Source organism: Thamnophis elegans, chromosome 9, assembly GCF_009769535.1.
Source record: "Thamnophis elegans isolate rThaEle1 chromosome 9, rThaEle1.pri, whole genome shotgun sequence".
Taxonomy (NCBI): Eukaryota; Metazoa; Chordata; class Lepidosauria; order Squamata; family Colubridae; genus Thamnophis; species Thamnophis elegans.
Window position 1 is genome coordinate 4,918,406 of NC_045549.1, and position 24,749 is coordinate 4,943,154.

General features: G+C 42.4%; 1 protein-coding gene across 6 annotated transcripts in view; it reads left to right on the forward strand.

Moving 5' to 3' along the window:
* Positions 1 to 24,749, forward strand: part of CTNNA2 (catenin alpha 2) — a 459,621-nt gene that overhangs the window by 45,020 nt on the left and 389,852 nt on the right. For all 6 annotated transcript variants that reach the window (XM_032224164.1, XM_032224163.1, XM_032224166.1 and 3 more), the window contains exon 3: positions 15,480 to 15,646. In XM_032224164.1, the coding sequence (XP_032080055.1) occupies positions 15,480 to 15,646 (167 nt within the window). The remainder of the gene's footprint in view (positions 1 to 15,479; positions 15,647 to 24,749) is intronic.

Genomic DNA, 24,749 nt, shown 5'->3' on the forward strand with positions numbered 1-24,749 from the left:
TCCTTGGTTAGGACTCGAGCTGTTGAGCTACCAACCAGCCCCAAAGGCTGTGAATCTCACCAAAGATTAACCACATAACAACAACAATAATAATAACAATAACAATACTAATAATATATAATAATTCTATGAACACATCGCACACAAAATGCTGGCTTTTGTGTAGTTATGAAGAATTAGAGGAGCAGTCTGTTAAGCATTCCTCTGTACTCCATCTGTTTTTTACATGCATTTCACTAACGGACCTGTGGCAGAATTTGGGATGCTTTTGCAAACCCATCTTCGAAAGGAGTGCGGTAGTTCCTGGCCTCATGCACTTCTCATAGGCACTGATTGTATGAATTATTCCTGTCAAATCTATTATCACAGTTGTCAGCTGTGGAAGAATAACTTCGGTGCAATGTTTTACAGAGTGCAATCACACGTTCCAACTTAAGGTTTAATTATAGTCCCAGCAACATATTTCACGCCATCGATTAATTTTTATTTACACATGCTTCGATTTTATTCACGTCCTCGTCTTGACTGACGTTCGCGGGCTCACGGCACGCAGCAGAGACCCTTGCAAAAGGAGAAAAGAGAAGCTAATCATTGCAAGCCTGTCTTATAACCGGAAGCATTTCTTTTCCGCAGTTGGGACTGTCAACCTTGGTGTTAAGCACAGCAGTCGCTAAGCGATACTGCGGTTTTGCTTTCGGCCCGACCTTAGCTGTCCTTTGCTTTACTGACCTGCAAAAGATTGTGAATGGGAAGATGGGTTGCAAAGTTATTTTTTCAACACCCCTGTAACTGAGAACAGCAAATTGTCTTCTGCTGGCAGGAAATAAAATAAAATAAAAAATTAAAGCAAATGTAGAGCCAGAACGACAACAGTCAAAAGGGGAAGGGGAGGAACGCTTCACACACCCCATTGTTGTTGTTGTTAGTTGCGAACTCGTGTCTGACCCATCGCGACCCCATGGACAACGTTCCTCCAGGCCTTCCTACCTACCATCCTCTGGAGTCCATTTAAGCTCATGACAACTGCTTCAGTGACTCCATCCAGCCACCTCATTCTCTGTCGTCCCCTTCTTCTTCTTTTGCCCTCTGTCGTTCCCAGCATGAGGCTCTTCTCCAGGGAGTCCTTCTTCCTTCCCATTAGGTGGCCAAAGCCTTTGAGTTTCCTCTTCAGGATCTGGCCTTCTCAAGAGCAGTCAGGGTTGATCTCCTCCAGGACTGACCGGTTGGATGGCCTTGCAGCCCAAGGGACTCGCAGGAGTCTTCTCCAGCACCAGAGTTCACAGGCCTCCATTCTTTGGTGCTCAGTCTTCCTTATGGTCCAACCTTCACTGCCATCCATTGGAACTGGGGAAACCATAGCTTTGACTGTACTTTTGTTGGCAGGGTGATGCCTCTGCTTTTTAGGATGCTGTCTAAATTTGCCATAACTTTCCTTCCTCTCCCATCCTCTTCCTCCTCCTCCCCTCCTCCCTTCCTCCTCCTCTTTTTCCTCCCACTCCTCTTCCCCCTCCCCTTGCATCCTTTTCCTTCTCTTCCTCTTCCCCTCCTCCTTCCCTTCCTCCTCCTCCTCCTCCTCCTCCTCCTCCTCCTCCTCCTCCTCCTCCTCCTCCTCTTCCTCTTCCTCCTCCTCTTTTTCTGTTGAACTGATAACAACTGGGAATAGAGAGCTTGCTAAATTTAATTGTGCCACCAGTGGACTAGTATTGATATATCTATAATTATTTTTTTAAACTTGGGGGGGGGGGATGTTTATAACCAGTTCTTGCAATTTGCTATCTTTTTTTCAATTGTTATTCAGCTTTGCCAGGATTCATTCTGTGAGTTATTATGTGCTAAATGTCACTCTATGCAAATATTTTGTTGTTAGTCCTCTCAGGTCCTCTCCAAATCCATTAATTATTTTACAGCTCTCAGAAACACAGAGATAGTGAAAGGCATTATATTCTCTGCTTCTGGGTGATATGATGCACTGGGGATGAATGAACAGACACTGTGTAAAATCTTAGAAAATGTATTGCAGTTTACCTTTTTTGCAGTAATATTTTTTAATCATCTTAAGCGGTGAGCAATCAGCTAGTTACCAAAGATAGTAGAAATAGAAAGGAATTTTTTTAAAAAAAAAAACAGCTCTACATAGCCCAGTTTATCCCCTGCCCTCCTAAATTAATGTACTCTCTCCTACTGTAATTTTTTAATGTGAACTAAAATTAATATAGATGTTAACTTCTGAAGTAGAACACGCACCAAATTCAACCCAACCCTGAATTCAGGCTGACCTGACTGAATCTGCCCTCGAACTGAATTTTCACAATGAAATTCCTATGAAGATCTGCAATGGAAGGACAAAGCATTTGAATGATACAGGATTTCGTAGCAATAGCAATAGCACTTAGACTTATATACCGCTTCGTAATGCTTTTAGAGCCCACCCTAAGTGGTTTACAGAGTCAGCATTTTGCCCCCAACAATCCAGGTCCTTATTTTACCCACCTCGGAAGGATGGAAGGTGAGTCAACCTGGAGTTGGTCAGGATCGAACACCCTTCCTTCCTTCCTTCCTTCCTTCCTTCCTTCCTTCCTTCCTTCCTTCCTTCCTTCCTTCCTTCCTTCCTTCCCTCCTTCCTTCCTTCCTTCCTTCCTTCCTTCCTTCCTTCCCTCCCTCCCTCCCTCCCTCCCTCCCTCCCTCCTTCCTTCCTTCCTTCCTTCCTTCCTTCCCTAGACATTTATACCACTTCACAGACCTTGACAGCAGCATCTTGCCCCCAACAATCTCGGCCCTCACTCAGGAAGATGGAAGGCTGAGTCAACCTTGAGCCGGTGAGATTTGAACTGTTGAACTGCAGCTAGCAGTCAGCTGAAGTAGCCTGCACTGTGCCACCTCGGCTTATAATGATGCCGAAGAGCATAGAGCAGGGGTGTCAAACTCAATTTCATTGAGGGCTTCAACAGGACTGTGGTTGACCTCGGGGGTGGGGCTGACCGACTGTGTGGGCATGGCCAACTGTGTGGGCATGGCCAACTGTGTGGGCATGGCCAACTGTGTGGGGATGGCCAGCTTGATACTACTCCCCAACCTGCTGGCATGTTTCCTCTTCATATTGGATAGACCAGAATGGCCCCACAGGCCTTGAGTTTGATACCTCTGGCATTGAGACTCCAAGCTGATGACACCTTTGACCTTCCCTTCAGTCTCAGCTCAGTCATCTCTTACATGCATTGTGCTGAAGAGATTGTTGGAAAACAGGTCACAACTCTCTCTCAGAAGGGGATGCATTCTGTCATGATTCAGAGGAGTCATTCCGACATTCCCACTCTTGACGAAGATTTCTGTGTCTCACCTTCATGGATCCCGATCAACCACCAGTGGGCCCAAGCTTGTGATGGCCTTTCAGTCTCTTCTTCAGGTTTCTCAGGACTTCGTTCAGTCTTGACACAAGATCTCCTTTGAATCTGAGCCCAGATGTAGGAGATGACCAGGCTGGGCCTGAGGGAAGGGTCCAAAGTGTCATTAGTCTTGAGTCCCTCCACTTCCACAAGAGACCTAAGTCCAGCCTACCTTGAATTCCCTTGCATCTTATCGACTGCCAACTCCCTTTGGCCATTAGTAGTTCAGATTCTTGTAGAGAGCTTTAGCGTGCAATAAACCTGTATGTTTTCACTTGAACTGCCTGGACTCCTGATGGATACCAGATTTGTAATTCAGATGTGTGATCCTTGAGATATCCAGCTTTGTTTAGTGTAAAGGTCAGCAACCTTAAACATACAAAGAGCCACAAACGTCCTAACTGGAAGCTCCCCGTTCAATTCTGGAGCTGACTGGAAGTCCGGTTCCCCCACCATAAAGTGCAACATCCTTTTTCCTCTGCCAACTGGAAGTCTGGTCCCCCCCCCCGAGTCTCCTCCTAGCCTGACGTCCTTTATCCTCTACTTATCCTAACCAAAAGCCCTATCAATTGTGGAGCTGGCCAGGCTTCGGCGTTGAGTCATGCTGGCCACATGACCATGGAGACGTCTTGGACAGCTCTGTCTCTTCGGCTTTGAAACGGAGATGAGCACTGCCCCCTAGAGTCGGGAACGACTAGCACAGCGATGGTGAACCTTTTCTGGCTCGTGTGCCATAAGCAGGGGGAGCGCAGGGGGGTCATGCGTGGGCGTGCCACACCCATAATGTAATGCGCAACACCCACCCCCCCAGTACGCATGCACGCATGATAGGCGCTCCCCCCATTTTTTGCATGTTTTTTTTGCCCTCCCCAGGCTTCAGAGGCTTTCTAGGCGCCTGGGGAGGGTGAAAAGGGCCACCCCCACCCGCCCCCCGGAGGCCCTCTGGAGGCTTCAGGAGCTTCCCTGAAGCCTCTAGAGTGCAAAAAACCCAGCTCTATGGCAAACAGGAAGTTTGAGAATGGACTTCTGGTTTGCTCGTAGGGTTGGTTTAACACATTTTTTCTCCTTCCTTCCTCCCTCCAATCCTTCCTTCCTTTATTCCTTCCCCATGCCATAATATATATCTTTTTTTAAAAAAAAAATCTTAATCATATGCTTTTTTTCTGATTTCACAGGCATTTTCCCTCCCTCCCTCCTTCCCTCCCTCCCTCCCTCCCTCCCACCCACCCACCCACCTACCTACCTACCTACCTACCTACCTACCTACCTACCTTCCTTCCTACCTGCCTATCTACCTACCTATTTCTTTTTCCTATCTTAAGCACAATGCAAATTTTCACCCTTCTCAACAGTATTGCTTTGGAAAAAAAATAACCAACTCTTTTAGTTTACACAGTATTCATCTTATTGTGACCCTGGATCATCCCAGATTCAGTTAGAAATGGCATTGATATATTGATTGCAGAGGCTTCATGTTGCAGCTTCCTTCTAAAATTTCTTCTGTCTGTGCTAAAACTGTCACTCAGGTGTGCTTACTAAGGACTCAATTATTACATTCCAGGTCTGAAGAAGTGAGATTGCTTACCTCATATCTCTGTCAATGGAGAGCCTAACCTTCCTCACGGGTTATAACAACTTCTGCATTATAAGCAGTCTTTATGGGTTTTCAGCTTGTTTAATCTCGCGTTTTTCTTATGTTTTAACTTTTGAGGGTACTGAGATGCCCAGCTTAAATGGCAGTCATTTGTTACCCATCAACATTTTTTTTAAAAAAATCCTCATCTTACTCCTTGCTGTTCTCAGTTCTTTAATCCTAAAACTTTGTTGTTAGTTGCGAAGTCGTGTCCGACCCATCGTGACCCCATAGACAACGTTCCTCCAGGCCTTCCTGTCCTCTACCATCCTCTGGAGTCCATTTAAGCTCATGCCAACTGCTTCAGTGACTCCATCCAGACACCTCATTCTCTGTCGTCCCCTTCTTCTTCTGCCCTCCGTCGTTCCCAGCATGAGGCTCTTCTCCAGGGAGTCCTTCCTTCTCATTAGATGGCCAAAGTCTTTGAGTTTCCTCTTCAGGATCTGGCCTTCTCAAGAGCAGTCATAGTTTATCTCCTCTAGGACTGACCAGTTGGATCACCCTGCAGTCCAAGGGACTCGCAGGAGTCTTCTCCAGCACCAGAGTTCAAAGACCTAAATGTTTGTTTATTTATTAAATCCAATTCATGTGCTTATACAGGAGGCATTTATAAAACACTGCATATGATGGAGTGAAAAATGAGACCAGAAAAGAGACGAGAAAGCTAGAAGGTGGTGGAGTTAAGTGCATCATCAATTTAGAATCGTTGCATTCCCACAAGTGCTCCAAGCCCAATCCCTCCTGAATTCCATTTACCCTTATCTGGCACCAGTTTAGTGTAGAATTTAAGTTGCCTAGTTTTCTTGCATATAGGCTTGTATCAATTTTCTATGCTCTCACCTTACAAATGGTCCTGATTCTTTACTCCTGAAAAAGTTTTGGTGATGATTTATCAGGCAGAGAAGACCCAGGATTAGATATAGCACGAGCCGAGGTGGTGCAGTGGTTAAATGCAACACTGCAGGCTACTTCAGCTGACTGCAGTTCTGCAGTTCGGCTGTTCAAATCTCACCGGCTCAGGGTTGACTCAGCCTTCCATCCTTCCGAGGTGGGTAAAATGAGGACCCGGATTGTTGTTGGGGGCAATATGCTGACTCTGTAAACCGCTTAGAGAGGGCTGAAAGCCCTATGAAGCGGTATATAAGTCTAACTGCTATTGCTATTTTTGAATTCTAACACTGTACTTGAGCCCAGAAGTCAGGAGGAAATGTCTTCTAATGCCTGTAACACCTGAGCAAAATTTCTCAAGTAACCAGCATCCTCCATACATAAAGCCTCAGTTCATGAAGATGCTGGTTACTTAGCTTCCAGCCGGGTTAACCTTGCGTCAGCCCTAAGAAAAAGGCAGTGGCCAGCCACCTCCAAAAAGGTTGCCGAGAAAACTGTAGGGACCTGAGCCTACAATTGCCAGAGTTACTCATGAGTTACTCAAAAGCACAGGACACATACAGTAATATCTTCTTTAGTATAAAGGAAAAGGTTCCCCTCGCAGGTATGTGCTAGTCATTCCCGACTCTAGGGGGCGGTGCTCATCTCTGTTTGAAGCCGAAGAGCCAGTGCTGTCCGAAGACGTCTCTGTGGTCATGTGGCCGGCATGACTAAACGCCGAAGGCGCGCGGAACCCTGTTCCCTTCCCAACAAATGTGGTTCCTATTTTTCTACTTGTATTTTTTACATACTTTCAAACTGCTAGGTTGGCAGAAGTTCTTTTGGGTAAACATTTATATATTGTTTCTGGAGCTCCCATTCACACCCGCTGTCGACTGGGTGCTCTTGGCACACCTTCATTTGCTGACCTACAATAGTGCTTATCATCACCATACCTTTTATTTTACACAGAACCAAAAGGGGATAAACTTTATGCAACGGACAAAATTTCATCACGTGACATAAACAGGATTTTTTTTTAAAAAAAAACACCACCCTGTTTTTCTTGCAAGGTGACATTCGCTAGCTTTGATGGCTGAAAGAAGATTTTTTTAAAAAAGTTCTTCATCCTTCTTGCAGCCTCTCCAGGGAATGGCACTAGTTTACAACAATTAAATTCTATACATTTAATCTATGCATTTAATGGCCCGTGCCTTATGCGAAGCTGCGGGTGATTGGTTCTAAACCCCATTTAATAGCCTTAGGAAAATCCGGGATGCTGTATAGCCTTTAAGTGACATTGACGTTTTTGTCACTCTGAAACTACTCTGACATAATGAGCTTTTCAATACACAACTGTTGTGTTCTGTTGTGGGAAAGAAAGGAAGCCAGGCTAATACTTTTGCCCCCTCCCTTAAAAAAATAGATATACCATAATTTTTGGAGTATAAGACGCACCTTCCCCCCCAAAGAGCGTGGAAATGTTGGTGCATCTTATACACCAAATACAGCCATTTTTGGCCTCCCAAAGCCCCCCCCTCCTGCATCCAATTTTTGTGAAAAATGGGCAAAAAACAGGCCACGTTTTGCAAAAACCTGAGGCATGTTTCCCTTCCCCCAACCCCAGAAACACTCTGCAGACTTCAGCAGGGCTGGGGGAAGGCAGAAATGCCTCCGTTTTTGCGAAAAAGGGCCAATTTTCTGCAACTTTTTGGCAAAAACGGAGGCATTTTTCCCTTCCCCCAGCCCTGCTGAAGCCTGCAGAGTGCTCCTGGGGACCGGAGAGGACAAAACCTCTTTTTTCCTTACTCACCTCTTTGAAATCTTGGTGCGTCTTATACACCAGTGCGTCTTATAGTCCGAAAAAAATATGGTAGCATTAAGAGCCACTTGAGACAAAGAGAGGGGAGCTATTTAAAGGCAGTTAATGAGGCTGTTTAGAATTTTAGAAAGTTGGCGTGGGAGTGTGAATCACTGTCAGAAGAATTGCTAATCACTGTTATTTAAAGAAGTGGTGTACCTCAGGCTTCATTAAATATATAGTGTTGGCACCGTTCTGAACAATTATACCTGACAGCTATGGGTGGATCCCTCCCCTGTTTGAAAGTCTCCAGTCATCTGTACTACAAGGCAGAAGTGAGTTTTGCAAATTCTGTTTTTTTTTTAAATAAAAACCACAAGAAAATCAATTCATTAGGGGGTGATCCGAGCGTATTGACTGGCCGGGCAGTTCTTTTTCTCTGCAAAATAAAAAGAAAACATTGATGAACAGAACACCGCTTTCAAAGAGAGAGAGAAAAAACAAAGCACTTACCTTGATAGATAGGCATCTCGTTCAAGCTTAATGACAGTTGTTACAGTACGACACAAAATGTATTGATTGCGCTTCTTAAGTTGTGATTGTTCGTACGTCCAGCGTTCATGTTCCCACAATATGGACATGTCACGCCTTGAGGATGTAGAGTAGGATGGTTAACGTCACATTCGAAGGTGAGGGGGTGGGGGTGGGGAAACCCCCCCACACATCCAGACTATAATTAATAAGGAACTTTGGGCTGTGTCTCAGCCTATTTTTAATTCATTGGTCATATGTCATTTAAATGTAGAATCCTTGGGCTGGAAGGGACCTTGGAGGTCTTCTAGTCCAACCCCCTGCCCAAGGCAGAAGTCCTTATATCATGGAACAACTTCCCTGCAGAAGTTGTGAATGCTCCAACACTGGAAGTTGTTAAGAAGAAGTTGGATAAACGTTTGTCTGAAGTGGTGTAGGGTTTCCTGCCTAGGCAGGGGGTTGGACTAGAAGACCTCCAAGGTCCCTTCCAACTATTCTATTCTATTCTATTCTATCCATTCCATTCCATATTTTCTATTCTATTCTATCCATTCCATTCCATTCCATATTTTCTATTCTATTCTATTCTATCCATTCCATTCCGTTCTATTGGTTGTCCAGACTTTTCTTGAAAACCTTCATTGATGGAGCACCCTCAACTCCAGGAGGCAAATTTTCCATTCATTAATCATGCTCACTGTCAGGACATTCTTCCTTCTTTCCCAGTTGAATCTGTCTCTGACGAGCTTCTACTCATTGTTTCTTGTTCTTCCCTCAGATGAGAATATGCTGACACCCTCTTTGCTGGGGCAGCCCTTCAAGTATTGGAAGATGTCATCAGGTCTCCCCTAACCCTTCACTTCGTTAGGCCACGGGTGTCAAACTCGGATTTCATTGAAAGCCGCGTCAGGGTTGTGTTTGACCTGGGGGGGGGGGGAGCGTGGTGTGCCCAGGGTGAGTGTGGACAACTTGACATCTCTCATGCCAGGGGCGCCTGTGGCAGCCCGAGCATTCTGCCAGTGAAAATGGACTGCCAAGCTCCATTTTTGGTTGCGACAGCCTCCTGCAATGCTCTGCCATGGAAAATGCAGCTCTATGAAATAGTAAGAAAGGTTATGGACTGTGCCGAAATGGATAAACTAACTAAAGAAATCCAGGGAAAAGAAGAATCAGAATTCTACCAGATATGGGATAAATGGTATAGGTGGATGGAGGAAAGAAACAAAAATCAATGAAGGAATATAATAAAACTAAAAGAAACAATAGTTATGAGTAAAATAAGAGGGTTAAGAATGGTGAAATCCAAATGAAATACAATAGAAGGGGAAATAATATAAGGTGAGCGATATCGATTGATGATTGCTATTATAAAGAACAGGAAGTACCTGTTCGTATTGTATTGTATAAATGTGGTATACGTCTAAGTTTTGTGTGTGTGTATTTTACATGTTTGTTAATAAAAATCTTTTTTTAAAGAAAAGGAAAATGCAGCTCTTGAGGGCCGCCACGACCCTTACGAGCTCCGTTTTTGGCTGCGACAGCCTCCTGCAACCCTCTGCCGGTGAAAACAGAGCTTGAGAGGGAGGCCCTCCCAAGCTCCATTTTCGCTGGCAGAGGCAACATGAGCAGAGGCAACATTGCTGTTTCCATGGGACAGATCTAAGCACCCCATGGGCCAGATCTGGCCCCCGGGCCTTGAGTTTGACACTCCTGGGCTAGACATCCCTAGTTTCTTTAGCCTTTAGATGTATCCTCTAGACTCCTTATCAACTTTGATGGTCTCCTCTGCACTCTTTCTAGGATCTCACCACTTTTTTTGTATCATAGTGACCAGAACTGAAGGCATAACAATAGTTCCAATGACTCACATCAAGGAAGTCAGCCTTAGTCCAGCTCGTAGTTTTGCTTCTCATAGTTGTCAAGCAGGAGATGAACATCAATCGCTTTCTCCCCATTGTTCCCCTGATCAAATACTGGGAAGCACACTCCCTTCTCTTTAGATATAACCACGAACCTTTTGGGACTAGCGGTTGACTTGGTTGTTCAGCCATCCAAAATTGTGCACTCATTAAAAATTGAGCTGAACACGAACTGGAGGCTTTGACTATTTTCTAATGGATTAGTATCTTAGTAGCATCCTGGCCAAAGCTACGGAAGAGATGAGTGAGAACAACAGTGAAAATGGAATCAGGAAAGTTAAGGTCTAGAGCAGGGATAAAAACCCGCAGCTGTGGAGCTGCATGTGGCTCTTTCATCCCTCTGCTGGGGCTCCCTGTTGCCGATCAGCTCCACAGTTGATAGGGCTTTCAGTTAGGCCAGGTAGAGGGAAAAGGATGCTACGCTAGGAGGAGACTCTGATGGGGGAATTGGACTTCCGGTTGGGTTTGGAATTGAATGGGGGGCTTCCGGTTAGGACCTTTGTGGCTCTTTGAGTGTTTAAGGTTGCCAACCCCTGGTCTTTAAAAGGAAGAATGGTGGCTCAGTGATTAAGACGTTGAACTTATCCACTGAAAAGCCAGCAGTCAAGTTTGAGACCCGGGTACTATGCAAAAGGGTGAGCTCCTGTCCTCGCCCCAGCTCCTGCCAACCTAGCAGTTCGAAAGTATGTAAATGCAAGTAGATAAATAGGTACCACTTTGGTGGGAAGGTAACAGTTCTCCATGATACCATGCTGGTCACAGGATCGCATAAAAGTCTTTGGACATTTGAGTCCTGGCTCAATAGCCTTGAAACAGAGATGAGCGATGCCCCTTGTAGTTGGCAGTGACTAGCAGAGTAAAATTCGCAGGGACTCCATATAAGCAATTTCCATGGAGATGAATCTTTATCCATGGTCTTTTCACATAGTATATAAATATCTTCACACAAATGGGAAAAGTCAGAATCCTCTGTTGATTGCAGACAGTTGCCCTTTAGAGAAAAGCATGGGCTGAACACATCCATGGGACAAGATTAGGAATGCTAAGCAGCAAGTCATTTAACTCAGAAAATTATAGAATGTGACGTCGAGGAAGGACCTTGAAAATCCACTCCTCAAAATGTTCTCCAGTTGTCAGCTGATTGAGGTTGTCCAGGCAAGAAGTACCTTGTTCCCCCCCAAAATAAGACCTAACCAGAAAATAAGTCCAGGCATGATTTTTCAGGATGCTCATAATATAAGCCTTACCCCCCCCAAAATAAGCCCCAGTTAAGATTGTCAGCCAGATGGATGCATCTAGTGCTGTATTTCCCTGAAAATAAAACCTAACCAGATAATAAGCCCTAATGCATCTTTTGGAGCAAAATTTAATATAAGACCCAATCTTATTTTCGGGGGAAACACGATACAAAACATGAGTCCTTCTTCTCAACCTGACTCATCTCCTGAATGACCTTGAGGACAGCCAAAGGGACACCGATTGAATTTCCAGGTGGTCCCATAACATCTCCGAGTCTCCTGTCTGCTTCCTTGGAACAAAAGTGGATCGTGTGTCTTCCAGAGGTTCAGGACTGGACCTCCCATAGTCCTTTGTTGTTAGGAACCGAGATCCAGAAATTTAGGAGGGTGAAAGCTACCAATCCTTGCTACAATATCTTATAATTACGACATTGGCAGTCAATAGTTCTGCTGAGAATAAATGAGTAGAACAAGAGCCAGGAAAAGAACAACATGGATTTTATCCACTGCAGGCTTGAATAAGAGAAGAAAGTAGTAAAGGTTTTTTTTTTTTTTTTTGTCCTCCTCACCAATGGTAGCATGCTCTGATTTCAATAGCCTCAACCTTTGGAATTAGAGGAAGCCTGTGGATCACACCTGCCTCAACATGGACTCCTAGGAAAGAAAGACCCTTGGCTCCAGGGGTGGGATTCACTGACCTTCGCTACCAGTTTGCAAATGGGAGCCCGCTCACATTACGGTGTGAGTTGGATTTCTTTTAAAACTCGTGAACAGAGGTGGACTGCTGGGGGTTCGCACTGGTTAGGGTTAGGATCAGGCGAATCTCTAGCTAGGATTCTGACTGGTTCGGTGAACCCCCAAATGCCACCCTTTGGGAAGTAAGTGTAGGGCCCATGCAGAGGCTCTGGGAGGGCAAAAAATGGGCCTACTGGAAATTCCAGAAGTCCAGAAATGGGACGTTTATGATCTCCAAAGCCAGGGGGAAGCAGTTTTTGCCCTCCCGGAGGCTGGAAGAAAGTCTGTGGAATCTGGGGAGGGTAAACCCCCCCCCTGCTGTGGTGCAGGAGGCCGACTAGTCCATGCCCACCCAGCAATGGGGCAGTGAGCAGAAAACCTGTTGCTGGAACTTTTGAGGTCCACCTCTGCCTGTGACATCCTTCATCTTCAAACAAGGGCCGTTGCAATAACGCTGTCAGCGTTCCAAGTATCATGTAGAATTAAATCAGAGTCCAAGGCAAAATGATCCTTAAAGTTCCAATTTAATAAATCACACATCTTAGCACAACTGTGAATCCCAATTCTGGATGTTACATCGGATTCCCATCCAGTTGAAAGTTCATGATCTTGTTCCCACACCCACAAATCCATCACATGGTCCAATCTCCTCCTTCCACGCTGGCATCTCCACACAGCTGGTTCCGGTCAGGTGCCGAGGTGCGCAGACAAAAGATGACCTTGGGCTTCTAGAAAAGAATGACAACAAGACATTCCACAATTCTACTCCTTTCTATTCCCCCTCCCAACTATTACACTAATGAAACAGCATAATGAAATAAGAGAGAGTGTGGCAGGCCAAAGATCCTAGAAGGGATATAACTGCATGCCTGACAAACGCATCTTTTATTCCGCAGAGGCACGGATCTGAAGTTTCTCGCTTTGTGTTACGGATGTGAACCCCCATGCCTCCCTGATGCCATCCCACTGCTCAGATCCTAATAACGCCTTTTATTCACCATGTCCCTTCTGCCCATTCGCAAAAAAGCACCTGTTCTACTCCTCTTTTGGAGGCTGCAGCAAGAAGAAGTAGGTTGGCAGGTCTCTTTTCGAACCTCCACCTTCCCTTTACAAAATCAGCTTCCATTCTATCCAAAGATCGGACCTCAACAAAGCAGCCTTTTTTTTTATAGGTCATGATTTTTGCTCCCCTGTTGATTGGCTGCTTTCTAGGTGTGATCCCTGCTTCCATGCCTCAGCCATTGGCTGGGTCATATTGCCATGATGTTGTTAAGCAGCTGCTAAGCACATAAAACAGGTGTTAGGAGGAACAGGCAGACCGAGTATAGGAAGAGCAACGCAGAGGGAACCATAGTATTCATAGACTGCCACACAGAAAAGAGATTTGGCGTGATAAGCTGGCAAACTCCTTTGAAACATATAGGTTAATGATTTTCCTTGAAGGTCCCAAACGGTTGTTTTTTTTAAGGGTCAATAGTTTGAAATTTTCTACAGTATTTCTTTGGCAGAGGGGAAATCTTTTGCTTTTGAAATCTTCTACTATTTAGACTAGAGAACATTACAATTCTTTTTTTTTGCAATACAGTAGAAGATGATTGCAAACTGAATTGGAGCCAGCAGGGCGGTATGACTTTTCAGCTGGCAAATGCTAAGTTTAGGTTGACTGGACAAAAGTATAATTCATAAATCGTGCAATGTACGATCGTGCAATTTTGACTCCATCTCTAGTATTTTAGAGGTGTTTAAATAGTATTTAAAGGGACGTGGTGGCTCAGTGGCTAAGACGCTGAACTTGTCTATCAGAAAGGTCGGTGGTTCGGTGGTTCGAATCCCTAGCACCATGCAACAGGGTGAGCTCCCGTTACTTGTCCCAGCTTCTGCCAACCTAACAGTTCAAAATCATGTAAAAATGCAAGTAGAAAAAATAGGCACTACCTTTGGTGGGAAGGTGCGCCTTCCCTGTTTAGTCATGCTGGCCACATGACCACGGAGACGTCCTCAGCGCTGGCTGTTCGGCTTTGAAATGGAGATGAGTACTGCCCCCTAGAGTCGGGAACGGCTAGTACATATGTGCGAAGGGAATCTTACCGTTATCTTTTTAGAAAGGGAAGGAGTTTTTTTTTCCTGGTGGTTCTTCTGAGTTTCAACTGCCATTGTATATCCCAAAAACTAGTTTGCATTTCCCCAAATTTGCATAGAGTTTTAACATCTCTGAAATTGGCAAGAGCAAAATTTAGAAAATGCATCTCATGTTCTTCGAAGCTTCTCCTTAGGGCATGGGGGAAAATGCATTTAATCATTGATCCTTCCTATGAATTCAGAACATCCTTAGAGGCTGCTTTCTATCCCCATAACTTGAAACCTCAGCGGTAGCAATGTTCTTACAATTTGTAAAGCCCATTTGTACAAGCGATGGATGAAAATGAATCAAGGAGAGAAGCAACCTAGAACTAAGGAGAAATTTCCTGACGGTCAGAACAATTAATCAGTGGAACGACTTGCCTCCAGAAGCTGTGCATGCTCCAACATTGGAAATTTTTAAGATGAATTTGTCTGACATGGTAGACGGCTTCCTCCCTGAGAAGCGGGTTGGACCAGGAGACCTCCAAGGTCCCTTCCAACTTTATTCTATTTTACTCTGCTCTTCTCTGCTCTGCTCCACTCCGTTCCATTCCACTCCACTCCACTCCACTCCATTCTACTCTACTCTACTCCTATTCAATTCAATTCCATTCCATTCTATTCTATTCCATTCCATTCTATTCTATTCTATTCTACTCTACTCCTATTCAATTCCATTCTATTCTACTCCTATTCCATTCTATTCTATTCTACTCCTATTCCATTCCATTCTATTCTACTCTACTCCTATTCAATTCTATTCTACTCTACTCCTATTCAATTCCATTCCATTCTATTCTACTCTACTCCTATTCCATTCTATTCTATTCCATTCCGTTCTATTCTATTCTACTCCTATTCCATTCTACTCTACTCCTATTCCATTCCATTCCATTCTATTCTATTCTAATCTACTCCTATTCCATTCTATTCTATTCTATTCTATTCTATTCTATTCTATTCTATTCTATTCTATTCTATTCTACTCTATTCCTATTCCATTCCATTCTATTCTACTCCTACTCCATTCCATTCCATTCCATTCTATTCTATTCTATTCTACTCTACTCTACTCCTATACCATTCCATTTCATTCTATTCTATTCTAAGTTTCAGTTTCCATTTTATTTAATGACGCTATGAAATAAAGCACTCTCTCTAATTTGCTGTGAAAGAGGAATTCCAGGCCGCTTGTTAAGATAATCTTTCTAACCCCTGGCTTTAATCTGCTTCTTTTTATCTATCTCCTAGGTGAAACCATGAGAATCGCTTCCTCGGAATTTGCTGACGATCCTTGTTCCTCCGTCAAGCGGGGCACGATGGTCCGGGCTGCTCGAGCTCTGCTTTCCGCTGTCACTCGCTTGCTCATCCTGGCGGACATGGCAGATGTCATGAGGCTTTTATCTCACCTGAAAATTGTAAGACCCCCCTCCCCACCTCCCTTCAATGAGTCACGTTATCTCATGTTATGAGGGCATCCAGATGGTTTGCAGAAGAGAATGGATGTACTACGGGTTTGAGTTTGTTGCAAAAACCAAATCCAGAAAGCACACACCAATAACGGATTCATCAGGATTCATTAACTTCTGTATATGCATAAGAATAGGTGAATAAATGTACAATACCAACAGCAGATTCTTCCAACGTGGTAGAGAGGAGAGACTGGTTTCCAGTTGCAATTCAGAGAGCAGACTAGATTAGTTCTCTTCTTGCACAGACTCAGAGCTACAGAGGTAAGCCACGCCCAGGCTCCGAGCTGTCTGGCATGGCTCTCAGTCACCAAGTAGTTCCCATTGGCTGACGCAGTTGCCATGACTATATACATTGGCTGACCTGGTTACCATGTCCCATTCCAATTCATGAATATTCTGACACTACGTGGGATGCTGCATAGAACATCAAGAAAAATCCACATCTCACTCATGCACAGAACATGCCTTGAATCACCTGGGTAAATTTGAACTCGGATGCTGAGCAGGGCCAGGGTTGATTTGTGTTTGGAAGGGAGACTTCCCATGACTCTTAGCTACAACAGGTATTAGCCAAATGTTTTGGAAGAAGGCAATTTAAGGCACAGAGGCAGCTCTCACTTAATAACCACACATGAACCTGGAATTTTGGTCATAAGATATTGCAGTCATTATACAAGTTACCACATCACTGGTCATTGAATGCAAACTGGCTGCCAAGTGCCCCAAATGCAATCATGTAACCACAGGTTGGGGCAGCCATCCTGAGTTGGAGCATGAGTTGTGGGTATCTCACAGAGAGCCGTTGGATAGAAGATGGGCAGAAAATAAAATTTATAAATAATAAATAATAGCAATGTTTTGTCTATTGTAACTTTGGAATGTTGTTAGGCGACGGGTCATTAGTCAAGAATTATCTGTCCATATAGCATAAAATATGTGGGATGTGGTGGCTCAGTGGCTAAAACGCTGAGCTTGTCGATCAGAAATGTCGGCAGTTCGAATCCCTAGCGCCACATAATGGAGTGAGCTCCGTTACTTGCCTCAGCTTCTGCCAACCTAGCAGTTCGAAAGCACCTAAAAATGCAAGTAGAAGAATAGGAACCACCTTTGGTGGGAAGGGAACAGTGTTCCGTGCCCCTTCGGCATTTAGTCATGCCGGCCACACGACCACAGAGATGTCTTCCGACAGCGCTGGCTCTTCGGCTTTGAGCACCGCCCCCTAAAGCCAGAAACGACTAGCACATATGTGTGAGGGGAACCTTTACCTTTACCTACAGCATAAAAAGAATTATGGGGCAGCAGGGAATTGGATAGGATAGGATAGGATAACAGAGTCAGAAGGGAGCTTGGACCTTGCTTAGGCAGGAAACCCTACACCACTTCAGACAAATTGTTATCTAATATCCTCTTAAAGACTTCCGGTGTTGGGGCATTCACAACCTCTGGAGGCAAGTTGTTCCACTGATGAATTGTTCTAACTGTCAGGAAATTCCTCCTTAGTTCTTTTTTTTTTTTTTTTTTTTTTTTTTTTTTTTTTTTTTTTGTCATCATTTGTCAATCATTAAGACATTGAAATACAATTTTTTTTGTTGTGTGTACCCCTCCCTCCCTCCACCCCCCCATCCCCCCTCCTCCTTCCCCCCCCGACTTCCCAGAACCCGTACACGGTATGGATTTTTAACTAACACAGTCTAAAATCTATTGAGAAAAAAGAAATAAAGAAATTAATGACATTCTAGATTGAACTTAGCTTCTTCTTACTGAACTAACTTTTAACAGTTTAAATCATTTCTGATCTTAAGCATAGGCTAACTGGAATTTCTTAGTCCCGTATTTATTTTGTATATAGTCAATCCATTTTTTCCAGTCTCGTTTATATCTCTCATTTGAATGATCTTTGAGATATGCCGATATTTTAGCCATTTCAGCTAAGTTTGTTACTTTCAATGTCCATTCTTGGATTGTAGGCAAGTCTTCCTTCTTCCAATATTGCGCCACCAACAGTCTTGCTGCAGTTATCAGGTGCAGGATCAAATTGGTCTCTACCACTGTAAAATCAGTACATATACCTAGTAAAAATAACTGAGGAATAAACTTTATCCTTTTTTTAAAAACATTTTGCATGACCCACCATATTTTTATCCAAAATGCCTTAACCTTTTGGCAGGTCCACCATATATGATAATATGTAGCATCGAGAGAACCACACCTCCAACATTTAGGCTGTACATTCGGATACATAGAAGCCAACTTTTTAGGATCTAAATGCCATCTATAAAACATCTTGTAAAAATTTTCTCTCAGATTTTGAGCTTGTGTAAATTTCACATTTCTTACCCAAATTCTTTCCCATGTATCCAACATTATTGGTTCCTCAATATTTTGAGCCCATTTTATCATACAATCTTTAACTAATTCTGTTTCCGAATCCATCTGTATTAATACATTATATATCCTCTTTATATGCATTAAGCTTTGATCTCTTATTTGTTTAAACAGATTATCCTCAACTTGAATAAAGCCGATTTTTTGATCTATTTTCCACCTAGCCTGTAATTGCCCATACTGGAACCATGTTTGAACTACCTTCTCCTCTTTTAATACCTCTAAAGATTTTAATTGTAATACCCCCCTTTCCGAGGTAAGAAGCTGTCTGTAAGTAAATCTATCCTGTTTTTGTGCTGTATTCATATTTTCAATTGCATGTCTAGGAATTGCCCACATGGGTATCTTGTCATTTAATTTATATTGGTATTTCTTCCAAACCCGCAATAAAGCATTTCTCAAAATATGACTTTTAAAGTTCTTATCCAATTTTTTGTTGAATAACAGGTAAGCATGCCAACCAAATACCAGATCGTGTCCCTCAATGTTCAATATTCTATCATTGGTTAAATGAATCCAATCACTAATTACAGATAATGCCACTGCATCATAATATAGTTTTAAATTAGGTAGTTTCAATCCTCCTCTCTCACGTACATCTTGCATTATTTTCATCTTTACCCTCGGCTTCTTTCCTGCCCACACAAATTTGTTGATACCCTTCTGCCATTCTAAAAGGTTCGCATCTTTTTAAGTATAGGTAACATTTGGAAAAGAAATAAAAATTTTGGTAAAATGTTCATTTTCACTGCCGCTATCCTGCCCAGCAAAGATAAGTGCAATTTCTCCCATTTTTTCATCTCTGTCTGTATGCTATGCCAAAGTGGTTCATAATTATGCTTATATAATTTCCCATTTGAAGTTAAAATGTTAACTCCAAGATATTTGACTTTTTTAACTACCTCACATCCTAGCATCACTCCTAATTCTTCCTTTTGTTTAATATTCATATTTATAGCTAATATTTTGGTTTTTCCTAAGTTTATTTTAAAGCCAGACACTTGACCATATTGATTAATCGTATTCATTAAAACCATACTGGATTCCTGCGGTTGTTCCAATATTATGACCAAATCATCCGCAAAAGCGCGGACTCTATATTCTTGCTGCCTAATCTTGATCCCTTTTAAACCATCCAAGCCCCGTATTTTATTCAACAATACTTCCAAAGTTATAATAAACAATAATGGGGACAAAGGACAACCCTGTCTTGTACCTTTTCCAATTTGAAAAGAGTCTGTTAAACTTCCATTGACTATGATTTGTGCTGTTTGCTGTTGGTATATTGCTTTAATTGACTGTAAAAAATTATCTCCTATCTGCATTTTTTGCAATATCTTCAGCAGAAATTGCCAGTTAACTCGATCAAAGGCCTTCTCAGCATCCAAAAATATAAACGCAGCAGGGATCTGGTTGTTCTTTCCCAAATATTCTAATGCATTAATAATTAATCTGACATTACTTTTCATCTGTCTCCCTTGTATAAAACCTGTTTGGTCCGTATGTATCAATTGTTGAATGACCAACATTAACCTATTTGCTAATATTTTAGTAAAAATTTTATAATCTACATTCAGTAATGAAATGGGTCTATAATTTTTGGGTTGAGTAGTATCTTGATCTTCTTTGGGTATCAAAGATATAAACGCTGTCTTCCAAGATGGAGGGACTTTACCTTCCGTTTGAATCATATTAAATAATTCTCTAAGAGGTTCTACCATTTCTAACTGTAAGTTTTTGTAGTAAACCGCTGTCAAGCCATCTGTACCTGGTGCTTTCCCTGGCTTTAATTGCTTAATTACCTGCAGGATTTCCCCCGAGGTTATTGGTTGATTCAATTTTTGCCTGTGTTCTTCTCTAACTGAAGGTATTTTCTCCTTGTCTAAATATTTGTCTATGTCTAAACCATTAATTTTATCCCCTTTATACAGTTCTGTAAAAAATTCCCAGAAAGCCTTTTGAATCTCTTCCTGTTGGAACACCTCCTTCCCTCTGTAAATCAGTTTAGATATATTTCGAGTTTTCCTTTTTTTCCTAATCTGATAAGCTAACCATCTGCCAGGTTTGTTTGCATTACAAAAAGTATTGTGTTTTGCATATAATAAATTAGTAGCTACCTGGTCAGAGATCAACATGTCAAATTGAGATTTTAATATGTTAATAGCTTCCTTAACCTTTGTATCGTCTGGTTTCCTTGTTAACTCCAGCTCTTTTCTCTTAATTTCCTCTTCCAGTTCTGTTCGTTTTAGCCCTTGCTTATTTCTATGTGTTTTATTTATATTCATCAAAACTCCTCTCATATACGCTTTGCTTGCATCCCATACAAATTCCATAGATGTACCCTTATTCATATTCAAAACAAAATATTCAGATAGTAATTTTTTACAATCATTAATATAGTTTTCATATCTAAATAAATTTTCATTCAGTCTCCAAAACCTTCTTGCCTGCACTACCCTTCCCAACTCCATCCAAACTGGGTTATGGTCCGAAAGGACTCTAGCTGCAATCTTTGTTTTCTTGACCCTAGAAAGCAAATCATTAGTGGTTAGAATAAAATCGATCCTTGAAAGGGATTGATGCCTGTCCGAGAAGAAAGTGAAGTCATATTCCTCTGCATTTCTTTCTCGCCAGATATCTCTCAATTCAAAATCATCCATAATGTCAAAGAAAGATTTGGGTAACTTTGCTCGCATCTTGGTATTTAGGCGGGAAATCTTCTTATCTCTCTTAGTGTCTATCACTCCATTCCAGTCACCCAATAGTATACAGGAACTATAGTCCCACTGTACTAATTTAGCATGAAGATTTCTATAGAATCTATCTTGCTGTTGATTGGGAGCATAAATTCCCAAAAGTAATGTCTTTTTCCCTTCTAAGATTAAGTCTAAAGCAATATATCTTCCGAAGGGATCTGCTTCTATTAATTCAGCTTTCATATCTTTTCTTAAGTATACAACTATACCATTCTTCTTTTCCATAGCAGAAGCTGCAAAATGTTGACCAAGTTTTGAGTTGATCAAATATTTTTGATCAGTTGACTTGATATGAGTTTCTTGCAAACAAATTACATCGTTCTTAAACTGTTTAAGATAATGAAATATTTTCTTCCTCTTCTGTGGAGAGTTCAGTCCATTGACATTCCATGTTAAAATCTTAGTTGTCATCTTTGGTTGGTTGAAGCATTTTTAGAGCTTCCTGCACGGCCTGTTTAACCTTAGGTCTAGCTCCTCCCACTGCTTCCAGATTTGTTGTTGTAGTTCCTTGATCGATGGCCGATGATTGTTGATGCTGTTGCCTCTTAGCTTGTTTCTCCATACGTCTAGTAGTCATGCGGCTAGGTCTTGGTTCCATAGCACCTTGCACTTCTAGAGAAGAGAGATGCTCCATCTTGTCTGGTGGTTGTGTAGTTTGCTGTCTATCCTGTCCTTCTTGTGGTCTTTCTCTAGGTCCAGATGGTGCAGGGTGTCCGGCCTTCAATATATTATAATAAAAATCTCGGGCTTTCCATACAGAGTTGAGGCGGTACCTTTGCTTATCAAATGTAAATATGATGCCAAATGGTGCATCCCATCTATACTGTATCTGACGATTTCTGAGTTCTTCGACCAAAAAAGCGTAGTCTCTTCTGGCTCTTAACATTTGAGGTGGTATCTCTTTCAAAACAGCCAGGTCTTGACCGCCAATTTGAAGCTTAGTGTTATAAGACGCTTGCAGTACCATATTTCTGAACTCTCTTGTAGTAAAATATATAACGATGTCTCGAGGAAGCTGCTTCTGCTTTGCCAGCCAGGAGTTAACGCGGTAAGCTTTGTCAATTTGCCAGCCTTGGTTGGTCCCTGGTCTTCCCATCAGGCGGTCAAAAGCTTCCGATAGGATCTGTTTCAGGTTCTCCTGTTTCTCCTCACGCAGCCCCCTTACTCTTAATGCGAACTCCATTTGTCGGTACTGTATCATAATAATTTCTTTTTCAGCATTTTCCACTTTTTGTTCCTCCTTAGTTCTAAGTTGCTTCTCTCCTTGATTAGTTTCCACCCATTGCTTCTCGTCCTGCCTTCAGGTGCTTTGGAGAATAGCTCCCTCTTCTCTTCTTTGTGACAGCTCCTGAGTTGCTGCCACATCTTGTGACAGTGAATTTCCTGCTTCAGTGACAATGTGTAGGTATTTTCTCTTGGATTTGTTGACCCCCAAGGTCCCTTCCACTCCTTTGATGGCTTCATTTTACCTGCCAAAGCAGAGGGGCCCAAGCTGCTGACTTTTTCAAGGTGTAAATACTGTAGTTTGATTGAAGAATGAAAATGCGATCGTCTTTTCTGAAGCCGCTGATTAGATTTGGGTTTGTAAATCTGGCTGGGGAATTCGGAGAGTTGAAGTCCATATGTCTTAAAATTGCTAAGGTTAAGAAACACCGGACTAGCAACTTATCAAAAATATAAAAAGTCTACGACGATGGAGGCTGTTGCCTTTTATTGGATTTTTACTGGGTTTTTTTTTTTTATAACGTCTCAATGGTTTGCCACAAAAATTATTGAGAGATGCCTGATTTCTAGTACAGCATTTTAAGAGCATTCGAACAAGTGAGCATTTTAATAGGTTCAGTGTTTCTGGTTTTGTGTTGCAATAAGTGCATTTGTAAATCTGTAGTTATTGCCGATACTAGCATCTTTATCTCTTACTTGGTTAGCATTGTAACTTCTCTATTCCTGTTATTTTAACGCCGTTTTATCTTTCTATTTTTATGTACCCATTTTTTTTTTACTTTCTTTTCCTTTTTATGAGTCTCTCTTTGTGTTTATAACCTCTGATGTGAAATTGTACAATGTGCTAGTCAGTGAGCATAGTAAACGCTTTTGTTTTATATTAAGGCTGTGCGTATCTCCCAAATAATTTGGAAGAGCTGCTTCAGAATGCACAGGGGGTCAAGAGTTATAACTTTTTAAAGCTGCTATGTCCTTTTTGAAGCTTTTGTATAAACTCAAACACAGATGCAACACTTTTAAAGAACTGCACCTTTTATTTTAAGTGTTCTAAAGCACTGTTTAATATTTTGTTTCCGAATCCTTCTTAATCTCCGAGGGCGATTTGTGTGTGTGTGTGTGTGTGTGTTATATGTATAAAAACAATCTATGGCTTATCGTGCGAACAGCATCTGCAAATGAAAATGTATGGATTACCCATGTTAAGCTTTGCATGTGAGTTGAATTTTTAAGAAGCAAGAACGATCCGCCCCGCGGAGTGCTTAGATCCAGCCCGCGGGGCTGCCCGGGAGTGCATCTAGCCCGCAGTGCATCTACCAGCGAAAACAGAGCTCGGGAGGCGCCCCCAACACGAGTGACATCATACTGCCCAGATCCCTCCCCCTCTCCCCCCAAGGTCAAACACAACCCTGTTGCAGCCCCCAATGAAATCCAGTTTGACACCCCTGTTCTACAAGTAGATCTCAATTTACGGCAGTTTATTTAGTGACCGTTTAAAGTAAGGACAGCTCTGAAAAAAAGTGACTTAGAATCATTTTTTTCCACACTTACGACCCTGGCAGCATCCCCATAGTCACGTAGATCAAAATTCAAACACTGGGCAACTGATTCATAGTTATGACTGTTGCAGTGTCCTTCGGTCACGTGATTCCTGTTTGTGACCGTCTGACAAGGAAAGTCAATGGGGAAGCCTGATTCACTGAACACCCATATTACTAGTTAGCAGCTGCAGTGATTCACTTAAAGACTGTGTCAAGAAAGGTCGTCAAGTGGGGCAAAACTCATTTAACAAATGTCTCACTTAGCAACAGAAATTTTGGGCTCCATTGTGGTCATAAGTCAAGGACTATCTGTATTCATGATGGTTCCATTTTATCTCCAGGTTGCAGGATTCAAATACCCGTTTTGGGTTGGAAAGGACAGGTCTCATTTCTTCTTGTATTTTTCCCAGATGTTGGTTCTTCACCTGCAAAGATTGTCCTTGACTTACGACCACAATTGAGCTCCAAGTTTATGTTGTTAAGTGAGACATTTGCTGAGTCGCCACGGCTGTTAAGTGAATCACTGTAGTTGATATATATATATATATATATATAAATAAATAAAGCGAAATGCCACCAAAAAATCTCCATAACCGTAAAACCTACAAACATTTGGCACTTATGTTCCTCTTGACTTTTAGGTGTTCGCTAAGAAAGGATTTTTCAAAATGACCATCGGATCATTAATATTTCTCATATTATTATTAACACGCTCTGATATTAAGGAGTTAGAAGTTCTACTCCCCCTCCCCACCCAAAAATAACTCTGTTCCAACTGCCACTTGGGTGTGGCCAGCGCGTGACTCATCTGGCCTTCGGGCTGGGAGTTTGAAGAGGAGCCTGAGGGAGAAAAGGGGATAAGATAGGAGAGGCTTCTGTGGGGCAAGCCTGAGAACAGTGAATCGGTCTTCCCCACTGACTTTGCTTGTCAGGAGGTCACAAAAGGGGATCATGTAACCCCCGGGACAATGCAACCGTCGTACGTATGAACCAGTTGCCAAGCGTCTGAATTTTGATCACATGAGCATGGGGATGCTTACAAAGTAAGTGTGAGAAATGGCCCTAAGCCCCTTTTTTCAGTGCCATTATAACTTTGAATGGTCACTAAATGAACTGTTGTAAGTTGAGGACTACCTGCACATCAAA